This window comes from Sinocyclocheilus grahami, unplaced genomic scaffold (genome assembly GCF_001515645.1).
Source record: "Sinocyclocheilus grahami isolate Dianchi unplaced genomic scaffold, SAMN03320097.WGS_v1.1 scaffold82.1, whole genome shotgun sequence".
Classification (NCBI taxonomy): Eukaryota; Metazoa; Chordata; class Actinopteri; order Cypriniformes; family Cyprinidae; genus Sinocyclocheilus; species Sinocyclocheilus grahami.
Genome location: NW_015505261.1, coordinates 112,447 through 127,957, shown reverse-complemented (window position 1 = coordinate 127,957; position 15,511 = coordinate 112,447). Strand labels below are relative to the sequence as shown.

At 37.4% G+C, this 15,511-nt stretch overlaps 1 protein-coding gene across 1 annotated transcript in view; it reads right to left on the bottom strand.

The window, feature by feature from the left end:
• Positions 1-15,511, bottom strand: part of prkn (E3 ubiquitin-protein ligase parkin) — a 188,194-nt gene that overhangs the window by 86,118 nt on the left and 86,565 nt on the right. Inside the window, exon 4 of the mRNA XM_016273888.1 lies at positions 12,111-12,229. Within this exon, the coding sequence (XP_016129374.1) occupies positions 12,111-12,229 (119 nt within the window). The remainder of the gene's footprint in view (positions 1-12,110; positions 12,230-15,511) is intronic.

Below are 15,511 nucleotides of genomic sequence, written 5' to 3'. Positions count from 1 at the left end.
CCCCCCCCACTGAAACACAGAGACATTCTGAAGAATCTTAGTCATAATGTGCAACAACAGTTCATAGTGATCATGGCTGTAGAACTCCTAAAACAACCAAAACATGTACAAAAATACTTTTGTGGAACATAGTGTTGTGTAAAGAGATTCCTTTTTGCAAAAATCTACTAAAAACATCAATGCAGGTTTGAAACGACATGAAAGAAGACCATATAATGATAGTTTTTCATTTCAGAGTGGACTATCCCTTTAAAAATCACCAGCATCACACCGTCCTCTTTCTCTACCTGCCACCTCCGTCACACACTCTTCCTTGTCCTTCTGCCAGATTAAGACACTCTCTCCATCCATAATTGTTTTGGGACAACATCCCCCCCCAACCCGAACTCCAACCGTGCCTGATTAGCATAAGCATTTAAACATTCTGACAGGGCCCTTAATAAGCAAGAGAAAAGGTTAAGAAAATCATTACTCGCCCACAGGGGGAGCAGGAGGGGGTGAAGGGAAGGGAGGGGCGGAGGGATGAAACCGCCGTGCCGTGGTGGAGGAGCCCAGAGATTACACGAAGACACCTGCTTAGAGACAGCAAGGAAAGGTCACACAGACCCCCGGTGCGTCGGCTCAAAACAAACGCACGCTCACACATGCACTGCTGCGAGTGTAAATGATTAATGAGAAAAACGGTGATTAATTATTCAACAACACACCTCCCGCATTGTTCACATCAGTCTCACCTCCCCACCCTCTCAGGACGTTTCTTTTTTTTCTCCATGGAGGAGAATCAACATCGCAGTCCCACAAAGCCTTAATTACATTACTGTTTAACAAACAGGGCTGTGTCTGTGAGCCAGCTGTGTGGATTCTACTTCCTGTATCCAGCAGAGACCCATCTGATACACACCGACCCAACTCAAAGCCCTGATTGGTCGACTGCGCTCGAGTTCATCGCACTCAATTATAGATGTTTGAAGTCAATAAAAACACAAACATGGCACACATCCAGAGAAAACAGGGTTAAAGCACACACCGCAAATACTCTGTGTTTGAACACATGGAGGGAACAGTGTAGTAATCACAGTGACATCAATCTCTGCTTAGATAAGAAACCATCTTTGGTTAAAATATCAACTGCAGTTACATTATAGGCACAATTAAGACATTTAATTGACAAAATTTCAGAGCATTTTTATCCTATGAGAAACATCCCATGTTTTTGTTTCAAGATCCATTAGATATGTCTGATAAAGTATATAAACTATAAAACTAATATACATTAATCATTTTACAAAAGATTTTTAGTTCAAATAAATTATGTTCTGAAACAAATTCAGCTCGAACTAAATTTCTATTCATCAAAGAATCATCAAAAAATACTTCCACACGTCAGTAATACTACTACTAAAAATAATAATATGGACCATGTGACACTGAAGACTGGAGTAATGATGTTGAATATTCAGCTTTGCCATGATATAAATACATTGTTTTTAAAAAATATATTAACATATAAAATAGTTATTTTGAACTGGAATAATATTTGACCATTTTTACAGTATTTTTGTTCAAATGATTGCAGCCTTGGTGACCATAAAGGCCAGTTCACAATAAGGACGATAACGATAAAGATATAGTTCTAAAAATCTTTCTCAATATTAAAGAATAGCAGGGTCCACACCACAGCTATAATGATAAAGGCACAGAGAAACTATATAATTGGAATCACTTTCAGAACAATTTTTTCCAGCTGATGAACGATAAAAATATTGACAGCCAATCAGAATCTCACTTTTTAAATTTTAGTCAGTGTGTAGTGTGTATGGTTGGGCATTAAAAAGATCAAAGTCCACTCCAAAGTGAGATATTTCGTTTTTTTTTATTATTTCAAGAACTATAACGAACGGCTCGTTTGGACTACAGCGTTTGTTTTCCGGGCTTTGTGATATCACAAAGCGGCTCATTAGAATATCATTACAAATAATTCCCACCTACAGAAATTGGAATGGTTGGGGGGGGGGGAGGGGCGAGGCTTTAAGTGTGCGAGACGTGAATTTAAATTGTATTAATTTACAGAGGTATATTATGTCCCACTTCATGCTTCTCTAGTAAGTTTCGTATGTGTGTGAAGACACTGCAGGCAGCGGCGCAGCGCAAATCCAGTGTTTCCCCAGCCATTATATTAGGGGGGCGGCCCAGCCCCCCAACGGCACCCCCGCCCCCCTTGAAGATCAAGTTAATTTTATTTAATTATATTTTCTCTATAGCGTCAGATCACAACAGAAGTCATTTAAAGTTACCTTTCCTATAGAACAGGTATATACCTTGTTATTTTATTAAGCAAAATAAATAGCCTTATGTTATTTATCTTATTTACACGACGGCATGTCATTTAAGTCTCTACGTTATGGTCACGCTCTCTGTATCGCGCACAGCGGAGTTCCGCCTGACACACACACACACACACAAGTGAGCCCACTCCCACTAGTATTTGTAAATATTAAGCCGCAAAACGATTCATATTTAAATATGAATTCTGCGTGTCTCTGTGTTAATGAACGGCGCAGACGCACGGTTTTGTGTAGTACTCGTACTGAAGCGCTCGTGACGCTTCCGGTGATATTAACCTCTGTCTTCTCACTAATGAGGACATAAATACATGAGCAACATCTTCAGAACTGCTCTGAGAGTCACTTCATGAGCATTTGACCGTTTCATTTTAGTAAAACTATCATCATGTCATACACACACAGAAATGTAAAGGTATTAACGCCAACCCGTCAAAATAAAAGTTTGGTTTAACTTGAAGACATTGCGGCAGAAATATATTACTATTGTTCAGTAGAATGTACGTAACAGGCTGCTACTACTACTACTACTAAAATGATTAAAACCTTATTTTTAAGGAATAAGCATACAATATTTCGTCAATGTTTTAATTGTAATATTAAATTACCTTTATTTTCCAAAAAAATTAATTTGTTTAATTTTCATTACTTAAAAGATAGATTAAATGAATGTTTTATGCCTTTAAAAAAAATTAAATACACAACAGAATTTCTGAGCAAAAAAAATCTCAAGGCTATTGTAAGAATAAATGAAACTTGTTTTATGCGTTCAAGTAATTAGACATGCTAAAACAGAATTTGGTAACAATAAAACATAAGGTTGGAAAAAATAAAACATTTCATAGGGCCCTACACATAGAATATTTGTTAAACTTTTAATACATTTATGTTAAATTGTTTAAGTTTCATGATTTTAATTAATTACACATGCTTTTTGATTAATAAAATGTAATTAAACCATTAAAAAGGAGTCCAGAAACCCAAAGCCGTAAACCTAGGGGAAACACTGAAATCTGTAAATGAATATTCCGAAGTGAAGTAAACTTCAACAGATTTCCCCTGCTCAGGGACTAGGGAGCAATGGACACTGTGTAGGGACCACGTCAGTCGGAACACAGTTCATGCATGGAGCTCACTTCTAACGAGATGATCTGAATCAGGTGTGTTAACAAAGAGAGACGTGCAAAACATGCAGAGCGGGGGTACGCGAGGACTGGAATTGAGAACCGCTGGTCTAGAACAATTCTTATAAGTATAACACGACGTAGCTGGGCGCCGCGGACAGACGCCGAACGGTGCCGCCAATGTGCCTACACTCATAGAAAATAAAGTATTTGAATTTTAAAGACGTGGCGCGACGCTGCGCTTCTCGTCCCATAGACAGCAAGTGTCCTTACACAATCAAGGTCCAGAAACGTAGCAAGGACATCGGTAAAGTAGTCTATGTGACATCAGGGCAGAGATGTTCACAAGTCTTTAACCTGGAGTCCGAGTCAAGTCTGAAGTCTTTAACCTGGAGTCCGAGTCAAGTCTGAAGTCTTTAGTTTTAGTTTTTTTTTTAGTTTAGAGCTTTATTAATCCCCTTGGGGCAATTATTTCAGACTTTCGTAGTGCTTCACATATACAACACTCAACACACACATACATATATTTAAAATACACCAAATACATAAAAAGGGAGAAAAAGAAGAAAAAACCTGGAGTCCGAGTCAGGTCTCGAGTCTTTAACATGGAGTCCGAGTCAAGATGAAGTCTTTAACCTGGAGTCCGAGTCAAGTCTGAAGTCTTTAACCTGGAGTCCGAGTCAAGTCTGAAGTCTTTATCGCTGGAGTCTGAGTCAAGTCTTGAGTCTTTAGTCACGAGTCCGAGTCGAGTCTCAAGTCATTTAATGACTTGCTAAAAAAATCTCATTAAGAATCCTCATGTATTGAAATCTTCCTATTTACGAAGCTGTTTTATAGGCTATAGACAAAATATATATTCTATGATCTGCTTTGTAAAAAAAAAAGGGTGTTAAGATGTAAGGTTAATGTACATCCATCCTGTTATTTATAGGCAATGTTCAAAACTATAATAAGAGTCCAATCTACCATGACACACAAGGAAATATGTGACAGATATTACAAAACCATACAAATAAAGTATTTTTTTGTTATGTAAGTCAGGGGTATTCAATTAAAGTTCCAAGGTGCCGTGATCTACAAATATATATTTTTCATACTATCTATTTATCTATCTATAACCTATGACTCTGACTGTTCAAAACAGATGTGACAAGACGTTTGTGATCTACATTTAGCATTATTAATCTGTAGGTTAAGAACATTTCAAAATAATAATTTCATTATAATTGGGAAAATTGTTGTTGGCTAGTATAGAACTTTGAAATTGCTAGTTATCTTTCTTTTCTGCAGATGAGAACGTCTTGATTATTGAAGCTACATTGTTTCTAGATAATGCTTTTAAGTAGGCTAAAATATTAAAATAGTATAAATCTATACTTCTGTATTTTCTTCTAAGTAGAGGTATGAATTTTTTTTTTTTTACATTTAGATACATGCGAGGCCATGTGACAGAAAAAATACTGTTTCTGTTCAGGGTTTTCCTCCTGAAATCTATACTATTTTAATATTTTAGCCTACTTAAAAGCATTATCTAAAAACAATGTAGCTTGTTTTGAACAGTCAGAGTCATAGGTTATAGATAGATAAATAGATAGTATGAAAAATATATATTTGTAGCTGTGTTTTGTTGTTTCTGTTGTTGTTAAAATAACCGCATCATCCGCAGCTCTAAACTTGGCACCGGCGCGTGTCCGGAGAGAGAGAGAAAGCACACGGAGCTGAAAGAGCTTGAATAAAGCACATTTGGCTTTTGATAAAAAAAATACTAGAGGATATAGCACTGAAAGATATTTACCATAAACGATCCCGAGCGCTTGTTATGTGATCCGCTCCGCTGTTTTGACGCACTGCTCACTTAAAATGGTGCTGTGTTATGGATCGCGGTCCGGATGGATGCCGGGGGGGGGATGCGGACCGTCCGCCTTTTGAATATTAGTTATATAAGTACTTAAGGATAAAAGACTCGAGTTGCTTTTACATTTTCCACGAGTCCTTTTCCTCGAGTCCAGTCAAGTCTTGAGTCATTTCAGGTCGAATCTGAAGTCTATAAAAATGCGACTCGAGTCCGAGTCACTAACTCGAGTGCCCATCTCTGCATCAGGGGTTCAACCATAATTTTACTTGTTATGTGATCCGCTCCGCTGTTTTGACGCACTGCTCACTTAAAATGGTGCTGTGTTATGGATCGCGGTCCGGATGGATGCCGGGGTGGGGATGCGGACCGTCCGCCTTTTGAATATTAGTTATATAAGTATTTAAGGATAAAAGACTCGAGTTGCTTTTACATTTTCCACGAGTCCTTTTCCTCGAGTCCAGTCAAGTCTTGAGTCATTTCAGGTCGAATCTGAAGTCTATAAAAATGCGACTCGAGTCCGAGTCACTAACTCGAGTGCCCATCTCTGCATCAGGGGTTCAACCATAATTTTACGAAGCTACGAGAATAGTTTTTGTATGCAAAGAAAAAAAAAACGACTTTATTCAACAATTTGTCTCCTCCGCATCACCCTGGTGCCATTTTGGAGAGTATCCACCATGCGCCATGCGCAGAACACAGAACAGCATACGCTGTTTACGTTCAGTAGCTTCTCGTAGCTTTGTAAAATTACGGTTGAACCCATGATGTCACATGGATTATTTTACAGATCTCCTTGCTTTGTTTCTGGACCTTGATTATGTAAGGATCCTGGCTGTCTATGGGAGGGTCAGAGCAGTACCGCCGCTCCCTATATGCAGAGTACGCAGTTTGCGTAGGGCACCAACTCAGGGCTCGCAAAATTTCGAAATCGCTGGTAGCCCTTCAGGCAGACATTCTTCAGATTTTGGTAGCCCAAATTGAATTTAAGTAGCCTGAATAATAATAAAAAAAAAGAAAGACATCGGCTGAACTTCACTGCGGCCAAATCAGCATGATTGAAAACTTCAGTGATCGCTTTTTTTCTTCAAATAACAAGTCAAGAGAGTAGAGGTGCAATGGATCACAAAACCCACGGCTCGGATCATATTGCATTATCATAACAGATTTTGAGTAACTTTAAGGATAAAAGACTCGAGTTGCTTTTACATTTTCCACGAGTCCTTTTCCTCGAGTCCAGTCAAGTCTTGAGTCATTTCAGGTCGAATCTGAAGTCTATAAAAATGCGACTCGAGTCCGAGTCACTAACTCGAGTGCCCATCTCTGCATCAGGGGTTCAACCATAATTTTACGAAGCTACGAGAATAGTTTTTGTATGCAAAGAAAAAAAAAACGACTTTATTCAACAATTTGTCTCCTCCGCATCACCCTGGTGCCATTTTGGAGAGTATCCACCATGCGCCATGCGCAGAACACAGAACAGCATACGCTGTTTACGTTCAGTAGCTTCTCGTAGCTTTGTAAAATTACGGTTGAACCCATGATGTCACATGGATTATTTTACAGATCTCCTTGCTTTGTTTCTGGACCTTGATTATGTAAGGATCCTGGCTGTCTATGGGAGGGTCAGAGCAGTACCGCCGCTCCCTATATGCAGAGTACGCAGTTTGCGTAGGGCACCAACTCAGGGCTCGCAAAATTTCGAAATCGCTGGTAGCCCTTCAGGCAGACATTCTTCAGATTTTGGTAGCCCAAATTGAATTTAAGTAGCCTGAATAATAATAAAAAAAAAGAAAGACATCGGCTGAACTTCACTGCGGCCAAATCAGCATGATTGAAAACTTCAGTGATCGCTTTTTTTCTTCAAATAACAAGTCAAGAGAGTAGAGGTGCAATGGATCACAAAACCCACGGCTCGGATCATATTGCATTATCATAACAGATTTTGAGTAACAGATCGGGTCATTTTGCAGATGAGCAAAAAATAAATATGCTTCATTATTATTTAAATAACAGAATACTTTTTTGATACCGCAGCAAAAACTAGTAGCATATAGGGATGTAATGATTCACTCAACTCACGATGCGATGTGATTCTCGATACAGATTTCACAATACAATTTCTCACAACTTTTATTTTTAACAAAATTAGATTTTAGACAAATTATAAATGAAAAGGTGTCCTTTTATTATTTCTCCAACAAAATGCTGCACATTTATTCGTGAAATTGAAATATGTCAAATAATAAAACTAACCTGAAATTTTAAAACAAATCCCAAATTAAATAATTAAATACAAATAAAATAAATCTCTTCATATAAACAAACTAATGCTTTGGCTGTGCTCTTTCCATTTAAAATCAGAGGCAACCACTGCATTTTAATCACGATCCAAACAAAGATGCTAAATACATTATACATTATTTAGATTGCAATTAGATTGTATAATTTCGAAATTTGAAGCAAAAACAGAACGGTTTGATTATAGCTTTGTGAATAAGACGCAAATGTCACTCTGACAGCAGGTGGCACTAATGGAACAGCCGGTATTTATAGGCTGCTACCCCTTTAAGACCGAATGCATGGACCCAATATAATGATGCACTTGAGATTTCTTTCTCCACCGTTTACGTTCACTTAAGACACAACCGACTTTGTTTACGAGAATACTTGCCGAGACAGTTATTTTGAGATAATTTTGTGTACATGTGTTCATTCAGATGCAAGGATACGCGAAAGAGGAATCAATTCTGTCTACGTGCATTGCCTGAAACGCGGCTCTCTGTGCGCGCTTTGAATGAGTGCGCGCAGCTCCGAATTCGCGTGAATGGTTTAAAGAATTAGAAACTCGTGCAAACGATCAACTACGATCCGTTTTACCCCTACAAGCTAGTGAACAATGCAAATCAAGGAAGGAATTTTATATCACCGTTCAAGATAGCTCGTCGGGCAGGGTGGTGAAACATTTTGGTAGCCCGACTGGAAAACACAATAGCCCCGGGACGTCGGGTTAGCGATTAGCGAGTTTTCATACACTATCAAAACAATAAATATATTAAAATATCAATTCAGGTTACAATACATCAAGCAATAAAAAAAAAAGTATTAGGAAAACCTAAATATGTGTGTTGACAAACAATATACTGTAAAAACAGATGTCACATAGGGCAAAATGTATACAACTTTAAGAAGAACGCTATGCAAATATACTAGTTTGAAAATCATTTGAAACTGCTTCGGCAGCTGGGAAGATGCATGGGCATTAATTTGCATTATTTTAAAGTTTTGTCTTGCTTTTACATAAAGCATACCCCGTTGATACACACATGGACATGTTTGCATTCAAGCTTTTCTAACACCGGGTTTTAACAGCTCGTCCTTTTTACAACAGATTTAGTTAATGGACAACTTGAGTCGTGACCTGATTTAAAGAGGATGAACTCGATTTCTCTAGTTCAAAATAATGAGAAATGACACGTTTTTAAGAAATGAGGTTTAGTAAAGAGTATATATTATGCTTTCAAATGTAGTGAAGCAAAAGTAAAAGCTTCTAAAATTAAAAAATATTTCAATCATGAGAACTCTTGGAAGATTTTAGCATGGTAATATACATGACAATGTTAATGTATTTGGTCTTTGCGGAACAGATCTGCTAAGCTGCTGCTGTTGGTTATTGCTGTAGTTGTAGATTATTGCTGCTGCAAGCAAGTACAGGAACTTGTTACTGCCAATGCATATGGTGATATGATGCCATGACTATTTAAGACATACTGCTGCTGCACAAATAGCATATAAAATAACCCCGTAGCAGATCTATACAGGTGGAGCTTGGGAAGGTGGAGGGTTTCAGAGAAACTTTGAAAGCGCGCTGCAGGAATCTCAAGTGAATGCTAGCCAGCCATATAAATGCAAGGCAGTAAGCTCAATGGGTGCATATGCAGCATGAACCAATCAGCTTGTGCCAAGTCATTTAACTCTCTGAATATCATCAGTTACGTTAACAACCCGTCAGCCTGTGCCATTTAGATTGTCATAACTGAACTATATATACTCTGATAAAGTACAGATACTTGAAAATAGTACTTAAGTACAGTTAATGGAGTAAAAATACTTCATTACTGTCCACCATTGGCTCCATATATTCTTTTGACTTCACTATTGCTTTTGACTTTGAATAACATACCTTTTCCTATAATTGTTTTGAATACATTTTTGCATACACAGAATACATTTTTATATTTCAGCCTACTCATCACACTTGTGTCACTAGTCATATGTACTATTTTTACAACCTTTCTGGTGTTGATAGTCCTTTTTGGAGCTTGACAAGCAACTGATGTAATTTAAAATAAGGACAGTGCACTTTCTTCAAAAAGTCCTCTTTTATGTGCACAGACAAAATACAACATAATAATGTATTACAATATGAGGTGAGTAAATGGTTACATAATTTCCATTTTTAGGCAAACTTTATGGAAAAAAACAACCAAATAGCTCAACTTGATACACAATGTACGACAAATATTAAATCTGAAATGCTAAGCCTGTAATGTAATATCTATGGGGCTGGGGGTTTCATTACTATGGGAACAACCCGAACATAATAATTAAAACTTCTACTTAAGGCCTTAGGGCACATTGAGATATTTATAATGCCAGCAATGTAGTCAAAACTGTATTTCTCATAATTGTGTTCTGGAGAGATGTAAGCCAAGGTTATTTTCTATTAATATTCAAAGCGCAAAGAAACTCGTAACAGCAATAACAAGCAGGTTTTCCCCCTAAAGGCCTAATTCAGCGATGTAGGTTTTGAAGATCCTGGTGTAAAAGTGTCTACATCATGCACACAAATCTGTTAAAAGCCCAAGCTGGATGTTTAAGCTAGGAGTTGCTGATGGAGATGAATGTATTTGATTGAAAGTGCTGCTAAGTCCAACATCTCCAAAGGTTCGAATGAAGTGTTCTGACAGCGAGTGCGTAAACTTTGCCGTCTTCTTCTCCTCAGCATATTTGGAGAAAGTTATCTGGAGAGAGTTAGATGAGAAGAGCTGGAACCTGTTACAGGCCCGAGGATGTTAAGAGCCAGACGCATCACAAGATTGGCAAAGGAATGGGGCAGCACTGGCACCGAGACAGTGGACAAACAGATTCTCAGCGCCGAAGACCACCGCGAGCGGAAAGAAAAGGCAGGTGCAGCTTAGCGACGTGTCAGTCAGCCTTCCCAAACAGCGACAGAATGCGGAGAGGTGGGAATGCTGCCCACGCATTGGGACAGAAAGTCCATACGGACCGAAAGATAAAACAGGCCACGGGCGGAACTACGGAGGGATGGGGCTTATGACAGCCGTGTGGGGGCAGCGAGACGTGGGTTTGTGCTGTTCTGTATTCATACTTTAGGCTAAGAAGTGTCACTGTTAGTTAGTTATGAGACTTGGGGCAACCGAGCAAATGTTTCTGGGTATTTTTATTTTTTTTTGTCTCAAAGCGCTTATGAATGTGGACTAAAGAACAGCAATAAGCATAATAAGCAGGCTTTTCCCCTACAGTCATCATTCATTGATGCAGTTTCTGTGGCTGGAGCATGAGGATGCATTAGAATAACCCACCACAGCTTGTTTAAAACGAGTGATTTAACCAGAGTTGCAAGGATCTAACTATTATGGTACAATTATCCATAATAAAGAAATAATATATAATAATATATATATAATATATATTTTTTCAAACATAGTAATATAAAATAAAATAATATTTTCTACAAATATAATAATAATAATTAAAAAAATTAAGACATATGTATAACAATTTTACTTTATTCCCCATTTATGAATATTAATTCAGAAATAAAAAACATGCTTATCATGCAAAAGGTGCATTCAAATGGTTGTATGTATGAAATTCATGTTTAATTTAATTTTAATAAATTAATAGTTAGAATTGAGTGTCACATCAATGACCCTAAATAAAAAAACTAAAAATCACAATTCTTCAATATGAAAATACTTTACTGTTGATTACCTTCAAGGGATAGTTCACCCAAAAACAAAAATGACCCCATGATTTACACCTTTACCCTCAAGCCATCCTAGGTGTACATGACTTTCTTCTTTCAGACGAATACAATCAGAGTTATATTAAAAAAATGTCCTGACTCTTCCAAGCTTTACAATGGCAGTGAATGGGGATGGAGATTTTGAGACCCAAAAAAGTGCATCCATCCATCATAAAAAATACTCCATATGGTTTTGGGGGTTCATAAAGGCCTTTTGAAGTGAAGTGAAGTGAATATTTAAAACTTTATAAACCGTAATCTCTAGCTTCCACTAACTGTCGTACACGTGTTCACAAGACAGCAGGGCTCCTAGGATGGCTTGAGGGTGAGTAAATCATTGGGTAATTTTTTGGGGTGAACTATCCCTTTAAGGCCAATTGTATTTATGGATTTAAAGGATTTCCCACTTTAAGGATCGTTTTAATTATCTAAAGAACCATTTTGCTCTAAATAACTTTTTTGTGTAGTAAAAAAAGGTTCAATGGGTGTCAAAGGTTCTTCATGGAACCACATAAGCCAAAAAATAAACTATTTTTAAGAGTTTAAATAAAGGTGAGAATAAAAGTGACATCAACTTCTGTGTATTAATTGTATCTAAATGGGTTCTGTATGCCAAACAAAAAAGACACTAGTAAATTGGCATCTTTGAATTAAGTAGTAAGTTTCTATGCAAAGTGGATAGTTAAGACTAGGTGTTAAGAGATATCACAGAAGCATATACTGTGTGCACATATACGTACCCTGCTGAGAGTAAGAGTGCCTTGTTTGCAGTCTCTGCAGTGAACACGTAGTTTTCCAGGCTGAATGGCCTTGCAGACCGTCTTACAGAACACATAGAAACTGCTGTGGGCTTTAGCTTCTGTAAAAACAACCATAAACATCATAAAAACCATGCAATAACGCAGTGTGGTTTATTTATTTTTTTCAGTGTTCAAACGCTGTCCCATCACAGTTACTCCTATCCCAGTACACAGGAAGTCATTTGTTTGTTGGCATCATTGAGCATGTAAAAACTCACATTATTATCAGCTGGTCAGCAACTTTATTAAGATCTGCAACATAACACATGGTTTACATCACTTACCCTTGAAATAGAGTGAGCAATGTGAGATATTTAAATCAAATATTGTCTACTGACGGGAACTAATGTCTAAATGTTCTATTTTTTACTTCAGTGGTAAGTGTGGTAACATATGTGAAATATTCCTCACGTTAAGCTACCAAAAATGAAAATATTTTTCAATATTTCACAAATAAGTGGTCAAAATCACTATGTGCCTTCATATTTTGTAACAGGTGGCGTTTTATGGAGAAATGGAGACTGTCTCATCTGTGAGTGACACACGACCTGCACTATTTGTCACTAATATGCTAGAAAAATATGCACAGGGACAAAAATATAAATTTTAATATAAATAATGCATTACACAGTTTCTTGCTAAGAAGAATTTATGGCTGGTAAATTTTCTTAACTGACCCACCATTGCGAAATTAATTAATGAGCGATTACCTGTTTGTCCTAACAATGGAAGACAATATGACTGTTTGGGAAACCAGTTTAGAAAAACTAATTTTTTTATTATGTTTGGTGCCAAAAATGACACTTCAATATATCCAGTGCATTCCTTAATTTAAGAATGCATGAATGGGACCAACTGAGCAACTGAACTTCAACTGGCGTTTGTTTGCTTTTGTTTCGTTTCCCTTGCTTCTTGTCCTCTTTTAGTTTACAGCTGTGGAGTGTTTTGAATGGGATGCAAGTGCGTTGGTTAGAGCGCTGAGTAGAGGATAAGAACAAGGTGCAGCAGTGCTTCAGCAAGCCACCACGGTCCCAGGACAAAGAGCCCACGGTCCAATTAGACAGAAAAGACGATCCAGACATCTTCCTGGCATATGATTTAGTTTAGAGAGGACTTGTCCAATCAGTCTGTCCCATCCCAGTTTAAATCACTCATGCACACACCCGGGAGCAGCATTCTCATTAGAGCTAAAAGCATGGGGCATCGAGGAGGTACACGATACCTTGACACGGCTGACAATAAATCGAGCGGAGTGGGTTTTATAAGACAGGCACCCTATTATTTATGATTTCTGCAGGATTCCTGCATTATGCTAATGCTTTTACAGGAAGAAGGGCTGGATAAAAGAGGTGGCGTGATTGGACTAAGTAGCCGAGTGGGCCGCTAGCCAGAGCGAGGTTGAAAAGGGAAGGGCGGGCAGAGGACAGCTTGTAAAAGCGCTGCCATTGTGGCAAATGACAGCATCCACTTCACCAACCTGTGCGCTTACAAAAACATTCAAACACTCTCTCTGAGAGCTGCGTATTACTGCTGAAAAGGAGGTCACCAAAGCCTTTGTGGTGCACAAACTAATGTAAATGAAAGGATATACACTACAAAAGAATTCTAGTTTGGTGGGACTGAAAGCATCGTATAGAAAGAGAGCCTGAGGCAATTGCTTTAAGACGGCACAGGAAGCATCCATATATATATATATATATATATATGTATATATCCATATTAAATATATATGGATGCTTCCTGTGCCGTCTTAAAGCATATATACATACATATATTAGTGCTGTCAAAATGATTAATCGCATCCAAAATACAAGTTTTTGTTTATGTAATATATGTGACCCCAGAGCACAAAACCAGTCATAAGTAGTACGGGTATATCTGTAGCAATAGCCAAAAATACATTGTATGGGTCAAAATTATCGATTTTTCTTTTATGGCAAAAATCATTAGGATATTAAGTAAAGATCATGTTCCATGAAGATTTTTTGTAAATTTCCTACTGTAAATATATCAAAACTTAATTTTTGATTTGTAATATGCATTGCTAATAACTTCATTTGGACAACTTTAAAGGCGATTTTCTCAATATTTCGATTTTTTTGCACCCTCAGATTCCAGATTTTCAAATAGTTGTATCTCGGCCAAATATTGTCCTATCCTAACAAACCATACATCAATGGAAAGCTTATTTATTCAGCTTTCAGATGATGTATAAATCTCAATTTCGAGAAATTGACCCTTATGACTGGTTTTGTGGTCCAGGGTCACATATGTGTGTGTACTGTGTATATTTATTATGTATATATAAATACACATACATACATACAGTATATATTTTGAAAATATTTACATGTATTTACATGTATATATTTCTATAACTTATATTGTATATAAATATATTTAATATACAAATATAATATTTTTCTTGCATGCAATATGATTCTTGCATGTTGTGCCACATTTTTAGGAGTCATATTTGAGCGCTCTGCATCGTAAGTTCAATGCTGTACCAGGTGTGCTACCAAGCAAGTTTATCATCTGAGAAAAGCCATACAAGTAAAGCTGATTATGTGATGCAAATGTCAAAATGCATTGGATTATCAATCTTGCACTATGGTAAACATGTTTTGAAGTCATAACTTAGGGCCAGAATTACTAGCAGCTTGTGCCAGCACAACCCATCTTTTGGCATTAAAATAGTACTATCGGGATTTACTAAAGATGCACAGTGAAGAATTAGAGCTGAAAAGGCGTGGACACAGTTATGTTTGCACCTGACCTTATTGAATATGCATTTCTAGGAGTTTCCCTTTCAAACGCAAAATTTATGAGAGGAGAGTATTAAAATTAATCTTGCAACGCAATTTACTAACGTTTGTGCATTTGCGCCATTATTTAACGCCCCAAAAAAAGCAACTATTAAACTATTTTGCACTTGAAATGGCTGCATTTGTTTTTGCTAGGAGGAGGCACCGCAGAGAACAGAAAGCATGTGGTAGAAGGGAGAGGATTTTTTTCCATACGCATTAATTTATTTTGAATGCCAGAAGAACACAATATCCGAATCCGAAAATATCCTTATGCTAATTTGCGCTGTGCTTGGTAGATTGCATTGGTCATTATGGAAATGAGATGTTGCGTCTGTGTTCTTTAATTTGCACATTGTCAGTAAATAACCCGCAGAAATTTCCACGCTCATTGGCTCTGTTTTGGAATTGCACTCTTGCACTAATTTGCCCCGTTTAGTAAAACTGGCCCTTAGTCTTGAGCAAGGAACCGTACAAAAATAAGTCTTTATTAAAGTAGTAGTTCACTTCCAGAACAAAAATTTACAGATAATG